Raw genomic sequence first — 14,073 nt, 5'->3', positions numbered from 1 at the left:
TAGGCTCTTTATCAGCGGAAAGCCCGGTGTCGGTGCTGTAGTGAGCGTTTTGAGCGAAAAGACACGATCGAGCATGCAATTGGCATGTGAGGGTTGGCTGAACACATGGAGGTGGTATAAACTATAAACGCGTCCAGCTGGCACAATGACTCTGTTGTAGAACCGGGCACCCTTGGATCTCGAGTAAGACATGCAACCAATAATAGCTATCCACGCAGGAGCTTTCTTGTGGCTTGGTTAAATCTGAGCTTTATAGTTATGACCGGTGTTCTTTCACATAACGCAGCAGTTTACGAGTGTATGCTATATGTACGCGTTTGGTGATGCGTGATATGAGCACCTGTTAGATAATAGAGGTACAGATTAAGGAAGTATTGTAACAATCAGGAAATGAGAAAGTACCGAGTTCCAAAAAAAAAAAAAAGGATAGTTGTTTCGGGAAAATAAGGAGTTGGGTGTTACTGCGCATGTCTCTCTACAATGTCTCGACTCAAGATGTCTCAAAACTGAACAAAAACTTCCCCAAAAGCTGCGCTCGAAATTTCGCATTACCGATCGCCGTAATCTTCAGTCAATATTATATTCGTGCTTCTCGTTGAACCGCTTGAAGCAATGGGGCCTACTGCGGCATGCGTAGTATTATGCAGACTGAGAAGAAAAAGAAAGAAAGACAGAAATGCCCTACAGTGTCTTAGAAATTATATATGTCAAGCTCCGTGCGTTCAGTAATGTTCTGAATGCATACGAAGACAGTTTCCGCCTCTATACGACTTAAAATTTCGCTTCTGTATCGAGCGTTAAATGCACATCATCGTACACTTCTATGAAGAGCTTTCACATAGTTTTTGTTTTCAAAATTCCGCGTTGGAAATTTCAAAACCTACTCTTCGTGGGTAGCTTTTCTGTCTGATTCTCATTTTCTTATGTTCATGACGCCATCTCTGCAGCTACAAAAATTACTTGATGCCAACGCACGTTCCAAGAGCAAATAAATATATAGTAAGGTTTATTCACATTAAATAAAACTTAAATCCCGCTCGTTTAAGCATCGGATAAGCTATGTGTATCACTGGGTAGACCGTATAGCTTAATAGGGCAACGACCCCCAATATAAGCTTAACGTAGATTAAAATGTTTCCGTTCAAGCGCGTGAAATATGCACATTTGCCCAAAAACGTACTTATTTTAAGGACAAAAACAGTGCACTGTCGGGCACGTGGTAAGGATCTTAAGGCGAATGAGATCATTGACCGCATCGGTCATAACAATAAAACTCAAAGCGCGTTAAAATGAAATGCAATGAACCTCGGAGTGGCTCTTTAAGAGCGGCGTATGAATATAATACAGCGCGAAGCGTAGAAACCACCAACAAAGAAGAAAATAGCGAATATAACAGTGGCACGATCACGTGTGGCTGGCGCGGTGATAGCACTGAATGCTGCCCGTTAAATGAAGTCTGACCCTATGTTCGATCTGCCTGGCGCGAAATACGAATTCTTTTATCAAAGTTTCTTTGAGCTGAAAAAAAAGAGATAAAGAGAGAGAGAGAGAGAGAGAGAGAGAGAGAGAGAGAGAGAGAGAGAGAGAGAGAGAGAGAGAGAGAGAGAGAGAGAACTGCGTTCTGCCTATAACTATCGGAACCATAATTATAAAATTTCTCGACTGCATTAAGGGAACATAGTTCTGAGAAGTATTAAGCGCCTCGGGATAAGCAGCATTGGCTTTTAATTTTTAAGCCCCGAATGAACGCAAACAGCGGGTAAGAAGGTTAAGAATTAATCAGGAAGCTTGTTTAACCATTAAGCTATTAATAAAGGCATAAAAAATGTAGACTTCACGGAGCCTGACTTTAATTATTTCTGGAAAATTAATTTCTAGAAAATATCTGCGCTTGCCGAGAGGCGGACGCACGTCGAAGCTACTTGCGTGATTAAAGCTTAATTAGTTGTTCAACTGAAAAAAAAAAGAATGGCGGTGATATGTTGTTTTTTTTTTTTTTTCCCTCAAGTGATCAAAGCTGATAGTACCGCTTTGAAACGGAAGATGTTGAAATACAAAAGTTGAAGAGTTGACATAGCGCCTGTGCGTGGCTCGCTGACGCATGTTGATGGTTGATGGAAGCATACATCAGGCCTCGACCAGCAAGCTAGAGCAACCAAAAAAGAAAGGAGAGAGCACACAGCTCTGGTTTGTTTCTTTGGGTTTAACGCCCCAAAGCGACTCACTTCATGGTGGAGTGTCCAGCCCGAGATGGTCTTGTAAGGCGGATCATTTACAGTCTATAAGACGAATTATTTGAGGTAGTTATCAGTTCTAATTTTTTATACAACCATCTTTTCTTTTCCGCTGGGGCTCACTGGAAATAAAGAGAATGCCTGGGTTCAAAAGTCATTCATATTCATTATTATTAGACCACCCTGACCAATCTTGAAAAGGCGTGGAGTTAGCATGACGTCAATACGTTTAGGCGTGATCCATCCCCACGTGGAAGCATCCGGCGCCATGCACTATATCTGAATCTAAAGTTTCTAATTCACCGTCTGAGATGCAGCCACCAAAAGTGACAGCATAGTGGAATGCGCATGTGCAGCCTTTATCGAAAGTTTACAGCTCCGAGGGCCTGCTTTTAAGCCGTATAATATTGCTTCTGTAATAATTGTGGAAGTCCTAACCATTGGAGAGGGTAGGACGAAAAATCTTGCCTTCAGCAAGTATGGAAACCTGGGAATGCATTACGAGCCACATATAGTATCGCTCAGAAGTAGACCCCCTGGGCTGTAAACTTTTGATAAAGGCTGTACGTACAGTCTTTGTCAAAAGTGTAGAGCTCAGGAGGTCTGCTGCAGAGCCACTTTGTGCGGCTTGTAATGCATTGCCATAATTTTTTGTCCTACCCTCTCCAATAGGAACGACTTTCACTAATGCTAAATGAGCGCCACTACACGGCTCAGAAGCACACCCCCCGGGCTATACACTTTTGACAAAGGCTGCACTTCAACCATGGGAATCGCTCCGAATTCGGTGACTGCAACCGGCTTCAGCTTAACAGGCGGAACACCCCTTTCAGTCATACACACGGCAGCATTAAGACGCAAACGTGAAGGGAAAGTACCTGAAGGCCATGACCCTTTCCCTCCCGTCCCTCTCATGTTCCTAGTAAAAGTACTTATTAATGCGACGGCGCTAAAGTGCCCGTCCTCCAGAAAACCCGGTGTCGCCATTGCGGGCGTAGTGAGCGAAAAATCGTGAACACGCCTCTAGCAGGTAGTAGTTGACATGTGGCAGTTGGTACCTGGCAGCTCCTGGAAGTTTGCAGCTAGGGAGCTGCAAAACCTGGAAGCTCCTGCCTAGCTCTCCTCTCTATCCTATTTCTCCTACATAAAGCTATACAGTTTTAGATAGGAGAGATAAGAGTGGTGCGATGGGCATCGAACACGTCAACACCCTTGGACACCGAGTCATACACGATACCCCTATGCAGCCACGTCCTTAAGGCTTGAGCCGGGGCTTATGTCGGCTGGTCTTTCACCTAATTGCTAGCTTACTAATACATGTTAATGAGTATATGTGAAATAATAAAGGCACAAATTAAGGAATTACTAATTAAGCGAAAAGCATATTGCATGTTAGCGAACTATCGGTCCACAAAGAGAACCCAAGACGAAAGCCATTTGCGCTGTAACGTCACCCTTTGAACGATGGACCTTCGAGTGCATCCCAAACATTTTGTTTTACGCGTGAGGAGGCTGCAACGGACAAAATAGGCTATTTATAGCAAGGTTTTCGATAGAGTCTTAATAGGACTCACATTGACGATCGAGGAAGGTACCACATAGTGCGACAGGTAAATTAAAAGCATCCAGTTTACTCGCCACTCACAACAGAGACATTCATTTGTGTAATGAGAATAGTGTGTGTTCTCTCGGCGTTTCAGTGGTTCCCGCAAAGCGTACTTTCATCGCTTTCCAATTTGCAAGTTATAATTGGACTCGTGTTAAATTGCTGTAAGCAGCACGCGTGCCCATTTACCGGTGACGTACAGCACGAATCAACAGGCGGAGCTCGGACTCCAGAATTGAAAAAAAAATAAAAATCATATTGCCTTCTTTGCTGCGCTAGGCCATTAAAGACTAAACGCTTTATAATGCAGATGAGCCAAGCCTGAGGCATATAAGCAGGCGTTATTATGCAAAAGAAGGCAATAAATACAGTTTTCTTTTTCTTATCCTTCGTCAGTTTACGGTAACAAAAAAAAAAATTGTTCAGCTAGACATGATTGCTTTCTACATCGGAGCTTCTGTCTTCGGTTTACTTCCATCCCCAATATTATGGCCTTTCGGGAAGAAAGGAGAAACAGAAAATAATGAATAAGAGCGAGGATTAGAAGATAATTTTGCCCAGTTCAAAGAATTTCATTTTTCATAAGCTTAAGCATGTTTAAACGTTTCTGTTTACTGATTTTCTGCATTGAAGTGAGCAGCAGCTCCTTTATCAGAACAACTACCATATATGTTCCAGCTGTATCCCGACATCAATTGTAAGCCCCCGCGCGGAAATTGAAGGTCAACAACAACAGCAACAACAACAACAACAACGACAACAAAAAACGTTCTCCAGGTGTAAGGTGACCGAAAAATGAAATGCTGAGAACGACAACAGGTACAAAACACCAATGATGTTTATTTGCTGTTAACATGCTCTAGATTACTCACCGTCGTCGGCATCCTTGCCGTTGTCGTTGTCTTATACAGTGCACAGTAGTGTGTTCCATTAAGTGCATTTGAAATGTTGCACTTCCCAAAAGTATTTACGACAAAGCCCTCAGGTATATGTCAACCCATGGTGCAGCTCACTATACTGTATACTCAAAGCGACAAGAGCTTGTTTTTCGTCAACGACCTTTTCACCTACGCGATCTTCCCCAAAGACGCTAAATAAAATATAATGGAATTTTTTTTGTCTCCTGTTGCGATTTCAACGGCCGAGCGATACCTATGACGCCGAAGTTCAGCCTAGTTCACGCAATGGATATTAAAACGGCGATATAAACCGCGGCTTCTTCCCTACTTAAGATACCTGTTCTTGAGGCAGGCTTGCTTTAGCGTTGCAGACAATAAAAACTTCGAAAGAGCAATTATATTGCCATTTCATTGATCCTTCACGTCACCTAGACTTCGAATCAGCAGCCTGCATTAGACAGATGCTTGTCTGAATTGCTGGACCAACAGTAGACCCGCATGGGATACTTACATTAATCCCAAATAAGATTTATTTGAACGATCGGCCATTCGGGTAACGTCATTCGATTCTGCGAAGCACAAGGAAGACATCCGAGCTTTTTAAAAGCTTTCGAAATGCGAAAGTGTCTTTGCACTTTCGTGCGCTCCGGCTTCACGCAACCGTTTGGGAGAAGAAAGTTTATAAGTTAATATCTATACTTTCCAGTGGACAAGCTCGTCAGGGTGTCGACGTAACGCGCAGTCCGGGTATCGCGCGACCGATATCTGCTCTGTCAGGATTAGTAGCATCCAAGCCGCATGCCACACATCTTACCCAGCATTGAGTCCTCCGAGCATACATATTAATTATGCAGCCTGTATAGCATACTTTAATTTATGCCAAAAGGAGAAGTTGAAAAATAACAAGACACTTTAGGTTCATCATCATCACCGTCGTCATCATCATCGTCATTAGCCGCAGTATATCCACTGCAGGGCGAAGGCCTCACCCATATTTCCCCATTAACCATGCGGTGTGCCAGCTGCATCCACATGACCTCTGTGAACTTACTTAAGGTTACATGCTTTTAAAGCCATGCATCATGCGGCCAGTGTCAATGCAGCTGAGTATGGCGCCTCCAGTGCGGTCGTGGACATGCAGCTGGTGTTCAATCTCCTCGGTTTCGGCTTTACCGAGGGAGGCCTGTTTTGAAGTGCGTCTACGTAGTACCTGCCTCGAAGCAGAAAGGAAGACGTACCGTAGTCCCATCAAGACCTTTTACATAATTCCAGTCGAGTTTGGGAAGAAATTTTAATTTGGTTATAATGGATTTGGGTTATTGTTAGTTAAGGTTCCTACTAAGGTTATAAAAAGAAAAGCTCTGACAAGCTAAAACTGCAACGTGTCGAGTGAATGCTTGATCTTTTCGACTGCAATTGCAAGACCCGCTGAAGTATTGTGGAATTAACTCTTAGGCTATACGCCATTCGAAGTCTTTTCTGACGTTAGTTTCAGATGTCTCAGCGCGTTCGCGCTGCGTATGTACACGATTATAAAGGCAGAGTTTTTCGTGAACTTCCGTTGTTGCCTGTATTGCATTTTCTTCCGCTCATAATTTCAGTCCTTCAACTCTATTTGTTGTTCAAACTAACTGTGGAGGTCCCTTGGCGCAGGCATCACTGACAAAATCGAGAGGGGGTCAGGAGAAAACAGTGAACTGCCCCATAGAGGAAGTAGCGGAGAGAGAGAGAGAGAGAAAGAGGGAGAGAGGTGGAGGTCGATCTTTATTAGATTTTTCCTTCGAACGTGATCTTCTTAACTCAAAAGCCGATCGCTAGCTCCGATCTTCTGCGTGCAGCAGACCAAAACTCGTGGCCGCAAGGGAGGAAGCTAGCCAGTATTCCCAAGAGGCTGTGCGGAACCTCGGATGAGCGGACATACATTAGTACACAAAAACGTTTAATATTAATCCGAGACGTCACACAAGACGTAAACAATGCAGTGCCTACGAACCCAATAAACATTATTAGTTTGCTCCATCACTACATATTTATTTTCGGGTACTTGATCGTAAGTGTAATATATAATTTTGCGTAAATTCTTGAAAGATATTTAGTTTACTACAGTTACACGCATAAGACAAGAACTATTAAGGAGTAATGGTTAGAGGTTATAATTGTAGGACATGATTAGGAATGTAACGTGCGATTCTTCTTCCTATGAGGGGTGGTGCTGGCGTGGCAAAATTGTTGAGACACTGTGCAAGTTATTAGGAAGCAATACATGATCACAAATGTTATGAAAGCGATAAGCATTGTGCATCAGACAGAGAACATTTAAAGGAGTTTGAGAGTTAAATGTTATGACGCTATGTAGAACACGAGTATGATCCCAATATAACTGAAGCGAGCAGCAAGTTCAGCTTCACCTATGACGTAAGCTTGATGAGAGTGCCAAATGTCTGAAGCGAATTTAATGTTAATTGAGCTTAGTTTCTCGTAAGCAAGTTTTTTTGACAGTTCAGAGGAGTGCTTAAAGTACTATTCATATGAGCACGAAAACAAAAACAAAAACAAAAAAATACGCCCAAAGCTCGAAGAAAATAAAAACGGAGTGACAGCATTTGTTTCCTTTCTATTTCCCTTCTATTTATCAGCGTTTGAATCCGTTTTCTTCTTTCCGCTTGTTCTTTTACCGCTGAAAGACTTGTTATGGCATGTGCTCAATTTTATTTCTGTTTCAGAATGTTCAAGGTTACCTCTTAAGACACCCCAATGGCAGTGGCTAGCGGAGGGCACGGGGAAGTATAGGTCGCGAGGAACGATGCCGGCGATAGTGTCCAGGCAACTATAGGAGATATTCAAATCACAACACATCTGCTATTTTGTGGTGCCTTCGCCAATGCAAGGCGGAGTACCACAAAATGGCCGCCACTGGGATGTAGGTGCACACACCCAAGCGATAGAGCACGCTGCTCGCAGTACATTAATTTAGAGGATTGGTGTGTCTGTGCGCTGATTTTGTTGCCATATCCTGGTTTCCGCGGCCTCCACTGATCTGCTGTTATCCGAGAGGAGTGGAGGCAGTGCAACAGGTACCCGACAATATTATGAAACGTGAACTTTCCCTATTGTCCTTTTCAAGCTGATGTGAATATGGCGAGGAATAGTGACTTGCGATGGCCAATTTTGAAAACTTGCCCCAAATGTCATTATTCTGATTGACGGGCACCCATCTAACATTAGTTATTTCTTTTTTAATACAAGAAGTGAGCCCCTACGCGAGGGTTTAGAAAGCGGGACGTTTATGTAAGCTTTTTGTAGGACAAATGAACAATAGAGGTTTCCTCGAGAATGCCGCAAAAGTTGGTCGATATTGGAGTTCCGCTTGATCCCCTTCCGGTAAGAATTTCGGCAGCAATTTCTCGTTCATTCCGTAGCACGTAAAAACAAGTGGTTACTTCGATGGGCAAGTTCGCTTCCATTTTTCTCGGTGTTTTTAGTATGCCTTTGACTCTCTCCGTCAAGTAAATGTTAAGGCTACGCACCTGCGTAGACCATTTGCAAAAACCTGACAGCCAATGTCGCCGGTATCATTACGATATTTTCTGTACATTCATCGGCACTTATGGCAATCCGAAATTAAATTCAACCAGGGAAGTATCCAGTGTGCATTAAAATAAAAATGGACCAAACACATTTTCTTGCGCAGAGACAGATATCACTTGGATGATGGAAAAGTTTAAGTTATTAAGGGAAGAGAACTGAACGATATATGAGCGAAAATCGATCACCCAACCATGCCATAGAATCAGGGACGTACACTGAGATGGCTTCACCAAATAGGAAGTGCATTATAATGTGCTGGATAGGTAAAGAAACAAAGCATTACCAAGCACACCGGCGTATAATTACGAAAATACGCCAGCAGTAAATTAGGCGGGCTACGTTTCATACAAGGATGGGCAGAAGGTGCGTGTATGTATAATGATGCAATCTTTAAATTCCTAACAAGAACGTGAAAAAGAGCGCAGATCAATAAAATGTCCGTATATATAGCTGAATGGACTATTACAGACAAAACATTAAGGGCTTTCACTGCCGCTATGCACCAGCGATGGAAGGCCTCATAACTGCTTCCGAATGTCATAAAGCAGTCCCGTGATTGAATATAATAAAGCCCCATCGTTTGACTCCTCTTCATGGAATGCATGAGAAAGAGGGTCCAAATTAAATGGGAGGATAGAAGATTCATCACTGGGCACCATTCCTGGCTTCGTATGACGCGCGCCGCCCGTAGTGAAGCAGGTCTGCTCCGGGTGCTTCCGACGCGCTAGATTTGGCGAACAAAAGGGAAGATTTCAGAAAACAAAGGAGACGCACCGAGAACACAGATCACGTTTGCCGTATGAAGGCTGAGGTATAGATTTACGCGAAAATTCACGCGAACGCGACGGCGGCCTGCAGCACGCGAACAGAATATGCATGTGTCGCTTGGCTAGTCGCTCGGATCTGCCGAAATAGAAAATTTCGCTCGTTCACCCGGAAGTGCATGCGCGATCAGCCAATAGCACGAACGCGAAGCGTACATCACTGCCGCTCATTTCGCACGCTTTCTTTTCTTTTGCGGTTTTTCGTTGAAATTGTGCATTACCACGTATTTTTTTTCCCGCTTTGTACGAACAATGACGAATGGGCAAGGATTCAAAGAACGTCTAATCACAACCTAAAAAAAAAAACAAAAAAAGAACAAGAGGTCACGTGACTACTCGTACAGTTCAAGTTAACACAAATGCAGTACGGTTTGTTGTTAATCCATATTACTTTGCCCCATGTTGTCACAAAATACCTTCAGCTCTTGCAATCTTTATGATTGTTGTTGCACTTGCCAATAATTCTGCGGTGTACTAAGCCACTACGCCAGCCACGCAGTCTACACAGAGCGTCGTTGCCTTTTCGCTCGGTTCGCGCTGTCGCGTGCATGTATCTTCTCCAGTAGGCGACGGAGCGAGCCATCATCGCTTTCCCTGCGCCGCCTTGTCGCGTCGCTCACTTTCTCGCTCACATGCAGCTCGGTCTTTAGACAGCTTTAGAATAGGGTCGTACTGCATAGGTGAACTTTTCATACATTTTTAGCCACAGCCCTCGCATTTCCAGCGTGGCAATAAGAGCATGCGCACTTGCGTTTCGCTGTTCTCCGATCCGCCTAACCGACAAGGTCACGCTACTCTAAAACTCGCTAATATCGCAGTGGCGTTGTCGCGCGTGACCGGTACGCGGAAAGCGTTTTTTCGTGATATCAAGGTTTCATACACAGTTTGAAATGAAAACAATGCCTATAAAGCACATGCCGCTGCAACTGCGAAAAACAAGCCAAGCCACTAAGTTAGTGAGCTACCGCGTATGGTACCCATAGTCAATAGCTGTGTGTGGTTGTTTAGTATATTAAAAACAAAATAAGATTGTCGACTGATTTTATCTCGATAAGCTCTATCGCTTGCCCCGACCCTCCCTCCCCCCTACCAAGAAAAAAAGAAAAAGACCGCTGAATTGTTCAAACACCTCTAACTATGTCGTAACTCCCCTCCTCCCTTCCAGCGTTCCATCCCGTTCCATGGTCCCTTCAAAGCCTTCAGAGTAAGGGCACGCTTGACGCTCACCACTCGAATGTACATTTCGTCGATCAGCTGAGGAAGTATCACGCGACAATTTTCAGCAAACTGATCTCCGGTCAGGGAAGCCTGTGGAAATGCCTTCAACATATAACCTGTAAATTCAATGCAAAGACTAAACATTGCCACGCTCAAAAGCTGCAGTGCTGCAGACGAGCCATTCATTTTCAGTCGTCATCACTTGCGGTTTCACAGAGATCGCTGGGCACGCCAATGCTTTGCAGCGACTTTCAGTCGAAATGTCAACTACGCAACCGGCATTGAATCCTGTCAAACTGGTGAATGGCACAGTCAGTGCCGTAGTCTCTGGTTCACCACAGCCCGTAGCTAGCTTTGCGGCGGCTAATGTTTCATACTAGGCAAATGTTTAAAGCAGAGTTTAGTCCATGTTCTAGTAAAATTTATGTGAAGGTCTTTTGCAATCAGAAAACCTAATCACTCATACCGCTGCCCGCCCGATCGCAAAACTAATTTTCGCACATTGGTCAATATATGTGTACTGCTCTCCATCTTTAAGGCATGTAGGTACGTCAACATCAATTTGCAACTCATGCCACTAATCATCCCCATCCTTAACGCCGATGATTCACTTCTAGTTGACTGGAAGTGCATTACGGTTCTCAGTGATATGACAGTTCAAATGTTTCATTTTTGTCTCCTATTGCTCCTGTCCAGGGATGAAACAGTATATTATTCTGGGGTTGCCGATGAGCCGCTGCTCGTCGGCAAGATTTCTTGTTTCGATAAGAATAGGAACCAGCCAGTAAGCTCCAAATTCCAGACGTCCGTTTCGCGAGCGTGGCGTCGTAGCAGGCCTTTCTGTCTCGGGCTATACCTGCGTCACTGCTCCGCATTGTGTATGAGATCGAGATCCACCATCCCCGCTCTCCTCCGCCGGTTGTTTTCCTCCTCAACAGGCCAACAGAATATGCTCTAACTAAAACAGATCGAATGAGTGTAGGAGCAGCCAGCGGAGTCTAGTCCCCGAGGAGCAATACCTACAGCAGAAATAAAAATGGTACGGAGTGTGGAGTTCGATGTCTTAAAGCTGCAGGTGGTCTATGAGGGGCGTCATAGCGGAGCACTGTGGATCAATTTAGGCAAACCGGCGTTTTGTAATGCCGACTGATATCGCACAAAATAATAACGTTTTTACAAACGAACCTTCTTCGAAACATGACCGCATCGACAGGAATTCGATCTACAGAATTTAGGCTCGACAACTGGCTATCCGAAGTCTGCGAGCCAGCACGGCGAGCCCGCGGAAGAGGGATATGACTCACCCAGCGCAAGTGCCAAAAGGAGTAGCCTGACGGGTCTAATCCCCGGTGGAGACAAATCCATGGCCGAAGCAGAAACACCGCGGGGTAACCGGTCTCGGGTTGATCACTGGTCGGCTGGCAGGAGGGCAGCGGGGTGTCGGCGCCCCAGCCGGCCCGGCAGCCGAGTGGTCAAGGAACAACGCGCGTCGTCGCATCCGCGGCCGCCGCCGGAAGAGGAGGAGCTCATCGGACTGCGCGTCGTTGGAGCCGGCGCGCTTGTCTGAGTGGCGACGGCGCTACGACACGCGGCTCGCCCAAGAGCGCCGGTGATATCCGAGGCGGCGCTGCGCACTCAGGCAGCGCGCGCTTTGTGGAAATGCGCGGGAGCCGGCGCGGTCGAGGCACCGGATGGCAGTTGTCGAGCTGTACTTCCGGAAAGGCATTTCTTTCCCGTTCATCACACACTGATTTCCACTCGCATGATTTTGGTATCTGCGGGATACCTTTTGTTTGCGAGATTCCACATCGTTTGCCGACGGCCAAACAAATATGTTTTCTCGAGGCAATAAATGTATTTTGTATAATAAACAAGCATATTCCTGTGAGGTTTAGTTGAAGAAACCCGGACCGCTTTTTGCAAACAGTCATAAACAAACCACCTCAGTAAAAAGGTATTTCTCCGTCCAAATGGTTATGCTAATTCATTCCTTACCTGTTCACTTCAGATACCGGCGTATAAATCCGGCAGGGACTCTGATTTATTGTCGCGATCCTTTATCTGAATCGACTGTCGCGTGCCGACACTTCGACAGTGTGAAGATGGGAATAAAAGGGATCAGAGTAAGTAAGGAAAAATACGTGCGAATGTTCGGGGGACGCTTTGCTTTTCGCGACAATATATAGATTCGCGGTCGTAAAGAAAAATGGGCCTTCGGGCAGTAATTTATGGAAGCTGATGGGACACGTCAAATTTAGCAAGCTGGCTTTTCCTTGCTTGCTCCTTGCGAAAGAGAGGCGCCGCACCGTATTTATTGAGATATCAGGGCTGCCACATTAAACCACGAAGTGGTTGATTGCTATTGTGAAACTTGAAGGCAACGATTAAAAAAGATTTGCGCTAAACAGAAAGGGTGTGCACGACGACACAATTCCCACTGCTTCCACCAGGAACGATCTGGTTCCCGATAATAAACTTCGTTGTGTGTGAATGCAGTGTTTTGTAATCTGCCTTCTTTGTGACCAGCAGTGATGCGACTTTAAATTCGAATCGGCCAGGCAGTGATTTTTATTAGATTTAATTTTTGCGCCCGTGATATGATGGCTATCGCAGAAGCCGTTATGCTTAAGGAAGCATAGAAAGCTTTAATAACTTTTAACAAAAAAAGGAATAATATCCAGTGACCTGTGTTGGTTATTTTAGACATTCTTTTCCCACTGCCACCAACCTGCTTCTGCATCGGCGTGGGTGGCTTGAGCTGGCAGCCATCCTCCAGCTGATTTTTATCCTCTTAGCGCGCGCGCGCACGCACACGCACACACATACACACACGCACACACACACACACAAAAAAGTTACAGTCAATGTGCATAATTAATCAAATGCGAAGTAGGCGCAAAGCACTACTTACGCCGCATTACTAAACAACCCGGCTTCAACCAGAGCAACGCCAATCAAAAACGCGGCGCAGCCGCGTTCTGAGCATCTTTCACACAGTCTGAAGCGGTTCTTATCACCGAGCTGCCTGGTGAGTGCCTCGGAGCCGTACAATTAATACACAAACCCTAGAGGGAAAGCTGCCCGTTCAGACAATGCATTCGAGTGGTGACCGTGTGATTGCCGCCATAATTATACCGTTTGATGGTTGCCAGATGATTGTTACTTACTAAATCTGGCCGATGAAGATGGTTTTAAGCTGGCAACGTAGATCGTTGGAAGATGGTGGCTACTGTAGAGTAGCTGCTGCAAAATCCTCGCGTCCGGTGCTTTTGTAATGTCTATGTTACGTCGCGTATTTATTGTAACGTCATATATGGGTTAATCTTCTTCTGTGTCGTTATCTTCCAGCTAGCAGTAGGATTGCTACGCGCTTCGCATGCATTTCGCCCGTCGAGCGCGCACGCATCTCCCCTGTCTGGCTTATTCTGGATGTCCAGCGGATGTCCAGGATGGACAGCAAACGTGAAAGGGTGATAGCGTGTTTGTTTACTGATCACTTTAACTTCCCTGTATTTTTTCAAAATTGACGGTTGAGTATGCTGTGAGCAGAGCAGAGTGTTCTGGTGTAACTTAGAGGCTGGTAAGCCCTAAGCGCTGAACTATTCCAGCTGTTCCCGCAAGGAAATCGGCGAATAAAAATAAAGTTTTCAGTTCGCTTGGTGTCGTTCATCTCGGAATGTTTTCGTTGACACGCCTTGCAGTCC

General features: G+C 45.0%; 1 protein-coding gene across 1 annotated transcript in view; it reads right to left on the bottom strand.

Annotated features, from left to right (window-relative positions):
* The window catches only part of LOC146186513 (acetylcholine receptor subunit alpha-like), a 209,075-nt gene extending 197,173 nt beyond the window's left edge, over positions 1–11,902 (bottom strand). Inside the window, exon 1 of the mRNA XM_084607237.1 lies at positions 11,674–11,902. Within this exon, the coding sequence (XP_084463363.1) occupies positions 11,674–11,734 (61 nt within the window). The 5' untranslated portion in view covers positions 11,735–11,902. The remainder of the gene's footprint in view (positions 1–11,673) is intronic.
* Positions 11,903–14,073: the final 2,171 nt, after the last annotated feature.

The sequence above is a fragment of the Amblyomma maculatum genome, chromosome 6, assembly GCF_055883805.1.
Source record: "Amblyomma maculatum isolate TAMU_Amacu chromosome 6, ASM5588380v1, whole genome shotgun sequence".
NCBI lineage: Eukaryota > Metazoa > Arthropoda > Arachnida > Ixodida > Ixodidae > Amblyomma > Amblyomma maculatum.
The sequence above is the reverse complement of the archived record's forward strand: the minus strand, read 5'-3'. Positions and strand labels throughout refer to the sequence as shown.